The 5,000-nt window shown below is 50.9% G+C and overlaps 1 protein-coding gene across 6 annotated transcripts in view; it reads right to left on the bottom strand.

The window, feature by feature from the left end:
• sec16a (SEC16 homolog A, endoplasmic reticulum export factor) overlaps window positions 1-5,000 on the bottom strand; it is a 19,497-nt gene that overhangs the window by 3,313 nt on the left and 11,184 nt on the right. For 5 of the 6 annotated variants that reach the window (XM_080842897.1, XM_080842899.1, XM_080842898.1 and 2 more), the window contains exons 12-24: window positions 4,871-4,968; window positions 4,696-4,777; window positions 4,280-4,397; window positions 3,945-4,056; window positions 3,647-3,752; window positions 3,093-3,233; window positions 2,631-2,744; window positions 2,106-2,286; window positions 1,207-1,859; window positions 850-897; window positions 456-623; window positions 203-280; window positions 1-44 (exon numbers count right to left, since the gene is read on the bottom strand). The exon at window positions 1-44 is cut by the window's left edge and continues 13 nt beyond it. In XM_080842897.1, coding sequence (XP_080699023.1) covers window positions 1-44; window positions 203-280; window positions 456-623; window positions 850-897; window positions 1,207-1,859; window positions 2,106-2,286; window positions 2,631-2,744; window positions 3,093-3,233; window positions 3,647-3,752; window positions 3,945-4,056; window positions 4,280-4,397; window positions 4,696-4,777; window positions 4,871-4,968 — 1,943 coding nt within the window. The remainder of the gene's footprint in view (window positions 45-202; window positions 281-455; window positions 624-849; window positions 898-1,206; window positions 1,860-2,105; window positions 2,287-2,630; window positions 2,745-3,092; window positions 3,234-3,646; window positions 3,753-3,944; window positions 4,057-4,279; window positions 4,398-4,695; window positions 4,778-4,870; window positions 4,969-5,000) is intronic. The other variant, XM_080842900.1, reaches the window with a different exon arrangement.

Genomic DNA, 5,000 nt, shown 5'->3' on the forward strand with positions numbered 1-5,000 from the left:
TCATCTTGGTTCACCCATCTCTGCTTATTCTCGTCCCAAACGATCTGAAAAACATCAGAAGTCCCATGAGAAGAGAGCTAGATGGAGTAGCAAAGCGTGATGGAAACGGTCGTCAAGGTGACGAGGGTAAGTCACAAAGGACAAGGGGAAGATGGAGAGAGAGAGAGAGAGAGAGAGAGAGAGAGGGAGAAGAGGAGCTCACAGCTTTGTGTTTGTCGTCAGGGAGGTGGGCTTCGCTCTTCTTTGAGGTAAGCCAAGTGAACCATCCACCGCCGCCACCCTAAAGGCAAACACAACACACAACGACAGTCACCAACTGTGTGTGTGTGTGTGTGTGTGTGTGTGTGTGTGTGCTCATGATCTTTAACTTTTGTTCAACAAACGAAAACAGCATATGTCTTCAAATTGTGCATAGTTTAATATGCCTCCATAGGAGTGGGTTTGTGGGTGTGTACCTTTTTGGGCGACTCTTTCTTGGATTTCTTGGGAGCGTCCTGTGTGGGCGGGGCCTCTGGGATGGGGGGTGGTGGTGGGGAGCCCTGATTGACAATTGAGCTGCTCCGCTCACGTCCGATCGAGTGGTTGGATGATTCCGACGTCGTCCGAGAGCGCCGCCCTGGCCCCTACATGCAAAGACAGCCAATCAGGGAGGAGTGGTTGTGAACTACAGCTTGCGGATATGCTGGTTTTAAGAATAAGTAACATACAGCATGGCATTACCAGTGCAACATACACCTCCTTGGACATGTACAAAGCAATTGCACCCACACACATGTGCACAAAAACACATTAACACGCACACACGCACACACACACACACAGAAGAAACAGAGCAGGAGTCTAGCTAACCATATGCATAGAAGACTGTGAGGTGGTCCTGGATCTCCTGCCGGGACCCTGGGAAAACAAGTTTTGGTTCAGTTTTTCCACATGCACCAAACACAAGCTCTATAGGAGCCACACACAGCTATGAAAACAGCCACACACACAGCTATGAACTCAGACACACACACAGCCACCCACACAGCTATGAACACAGCCACACACACAGCCATGAACACAGCCACACACACAGCCATGAACACAGCCACACACGCAGCTATGAACTCAGACACACACACAGCTATGAACACAGCCACAGACGCGGCCCCAAGACCACACAAACCCACGCCCGTCTACCCACACCCGTAGCTACAGTCTCCGTACCAGGTGAGCCATCTGGTCGTAGAAGTCCATCTGAGGGGGCTGTAGAGGGTGCATCTGGGGAGAGGGTGGGGCATCTCCTCCAGGCATCGGTGGAGGCATCTGACCGGGCATGGAGGGTGGCATCTGCCCTGGCATATGTGGAGACATTTGCCCTGGCATTTGTCCAGGCATTTGCCCCTGCATTTGCCCAGGCATATATGGAGGAATCTGCCCTGGCATTTGCCCCTGCATTTGTGAGGGCATCTGGCCTGGCATTTGCCCAGGCATGGGTAAGGGCATCTGCCCTGGCATTTGCCCAGGCATGGGTGAGGGCACCTGCCCATGCATCTGTCCCTGCATGGGTGGAGGCATCTGCCCATGCATCTGAGGGGGAAGTTGCCCTGGCATTTGACCTGGCATTTGACCTGGCATGTGTCCTGGCATCGGAGGGCCCATCTGACCAGGTACTTGACCAGGTATCTGAGGAGTCATATGCCCAGGCATTTCTGAGTTCATTTGTGGGGGGGGTCCAGTGTGTTGGGGCGAGTTGCTGTCTGGCTGGTAGGGGTGGGAGAATGTGTTCACTGCCGGCTTGGGCAGAGTCGGATAGAAGCCCCCGCCGTCTGGGCTCTGGCCAACCGCTGGAGCTCCATCCTGCACGTAGGTTTGCGGGGCTGAGACAGGGAGAAAAAAATAACATGAGTTGGAGAGAGACAAAATGACATGACGTAATTGAAGAGAGACGAAATGATATGACGTAATGTAATGTCCTAGCCTCCAAATCATCAGTGCCATCTTTTTATTTAATTCGTTTCTACTCAAGTAGTTTTGGTCAAGGGTATGTGAGGAGTTTTCCAACTAACCGAACAGATGGCAACATAGATGACATGTTGTGGTGTGTGTGTGTGTGTGTGTTGTACCTGGTGGCATGAGCTGGACACCAGGCAGTGGAGCTCCGGGCATGAGAGTGGCCATCAGAGGGTTGGAGGAGTCGGGGGTGAGGGTGGAGGGGTTGGGCGGGGTGGGGGGCTCTTCTGAGCTGGGGGAGGAGCAGGGGTAGAGCTGAGGCGTCCCTCTGTCCCTAAAAGTGATCTCCCCTCCCTGCGTGAACACAAATACATCATTAAAACACAAAAGAAGAGTGCGACAACAAACAACAAACACACTCTCACACGCATACACAAACACACTTCATACACAAACACACATCATTCACAAGCACACAAACACACTTCATACTCAAACACACATCATTCACAAGCACACACTTCAAACTCAAACACACACAGCATACACAAACACACTCTCACGGACACAAACACACACATCATACACAAACACACACATGATCACACACAAACATCCCTGTATCAGCTAGGGTGTAAACTTCCATTAGCACTACACAAGTGAACAGAGACACAGAGCAGAGAGACAGGAACACCGACCTGGACCTCCCTGTCCAGCTGCCGGAGGTGCAGTAGCCAGTTGGGCTCCAAGAAGAGCTCCTGCTCTGGCTTCTCCTTCAGTTGGGGGTCGTAGAACCGCAGCCGGGCAGACATCTGCAATCAAACACAGATACAACGAGCAGCGGATTACAAATCAGACGTCTACAATGGCCAAACATCAGGCATCTGCTAAAAAGCACAGATCGGAGAGTGTCTCTGAATGGGATAAGAGATTATGTTTTAATGGATGCGAGTGATACATGGTGTTTCTGTATGTGTGTATGTGTGTGTGTGTGTGTGTGTGTGTGTGTGTGTGTGTGTGTTTAGGAGAGAATTGTATAACTCAGTGGTGGTCAGTGGGCCACTGTTGCGTGTGTGTGTGTGTGTGTGTGTGTGTGTGTGTGTGTGTGTGTGTGTGTGTGTGTGTGTGTGTGTGTGTGTGTGTGTGTGTGTGGTGTGTACCTCTATGAGCTGGCCGATGAACTCCACCGAGTGATAGTGTGACTGTGTCAGCAGTGCTCGGCTGATGACCTCGCAGTAATGGAAGGCCTGGGCGCACAGCCCAGACTCAGCAAGGCGACACGCGTAGATGAATTTGAACACCTGGCGGAGCACAGATACACACTCATGAACACACAGGTTGAATGGCACAAAAACAGAGTCTCAGCCTCTGTTCCACTGCAGTTCATTTATTCAGGACATGGTGGCTATGGAACTGGTAATTAGTGCGTATAACGTTATCACAGAGGTAGGTCACACTTAAAAATAGTTTTATAAAGAAGTTTACAAGCTCAATGTGTCTTGAAAGCAGAAGCTCTTACCAGCATGTAACACTAATCACAACACTGTGTTTGGGTGAGCGATGCTGGCAGCACATACAAATATTATTTTCAGGAATCAAATAGAAACTCTTAGGAATAAATGTGTGACAGTATTTTTATTGAGCCGATTCCATATTTGGTATGCTGGCTGGCACAGGTGCCCACGCTCTTACACCCCCCCTCACACACACTCACCTGGAAATTGGGCAGGCTGAGAGGCTGAGAGCCCAGAGACTGAGCGTACTCATACGCCTCCGTGCGCTGGATGGCCTCGGACGTGCAGAACCTCTCATACGGCAAGCTGAGGGAGAAGGAGGCAGGAAGAGGCATGAGTCAGCAGCCATCGCATCGCGCCCACTAGCCGCAATGTTTGAGTGTCTGTGTGAGTGGCACTGAACGAGTGGCACTGAGCGAGTGGCACTGAGCGAGTGACACCGAACAGGTGGCACTGAACGGGTGACACTGAGGGAGGGGCACAGAGCGAGTGGCATACCTGTGGTTGGAGCCGATCAGCACCATCTTGGTGCTCTTCTTGGTGAAGACGCCCAGTCCCACCTGAGCCATCAGGTAACAGAAGTGAGCCGCATCCACCAGGCCCTTGGAGGCTGCAAGCACACACAACAACACAGACTCAATCCACATGCACGTTGTATGAGATGTAGACGAATAATACGCTCGTGCTTTGGTCCTGCGTATATGCCTGCCTATTTAGGGGCAATCACTGTTGTTCTGCTTGGTCATCATCATTGGAGAATAATGGTCATTCTAGCTTCTGTGAGTCCTCATTGTGTTGCGGCCCGTCTAAACTCCTGGATTCAGCTCACTCACCCAGGGTGTCGCCCATGGTAGAGATGGTGCGCATGTCCAGGTCCACTGTGTGAGTGAGGTTAGACAAAACCATGGCCAGGTGGGGGCGCCAATCACCCCACTTCTCTTCACCGCAACACTGAAGGGGAGAGAGAGAGAGAGAGAGAGAGAGAGAGGGGGACAGATGGTTAAAGATTAAATGTTACTCGACACCGCCACCCACACACACAGTCACAGACACACACAGTCACAGACACACACACAGTCACACACACAGTCACAGACAAACACAGTCACACACACACACACACAGTCACAGACAAACAGTCATACACACACACACACACACACACACACACACACACACAGACAAACACAGTCACACACACACACACACCCAGTCACACACACACACACACACACACACACACACTTACCGTAGCAGCAGCTGGCATCCTTCCAGACATGAGCTGGTAAACAGTCTGCAGAGGGTCATTGATGGGCAAGCTATTGGCAAACCTGTTAAACACAAAAATATACATACATACAGTATATGTATTATTTATATATTATTATCGTTGTGCAGTATGATGAGCGTGTGTATGTATGTACCTGGTCATGACTCTTGCGTGTGTCCTGCTGTCCATCTTACTGGCCAACAGCAGAGCGTGACCCCAAAGACCGTTCTTCATGGCTGCCTCCAGAGCTTCCTAACACAGACACAAACACACAATACACACAA

This window comes from Sprattus sprattus (genome assembly GCF_963457725.1).
Source record: "Sprattus sprattus genome assembly, chromosome: 7".
NCBI classification, from domain to species: domain Eukaryota; kingdom Metazoa; phylum Chordata; class Actinopteri; order Clupeiformes; family Clupeidae; genus Sprattus; species Sprattus sprattus.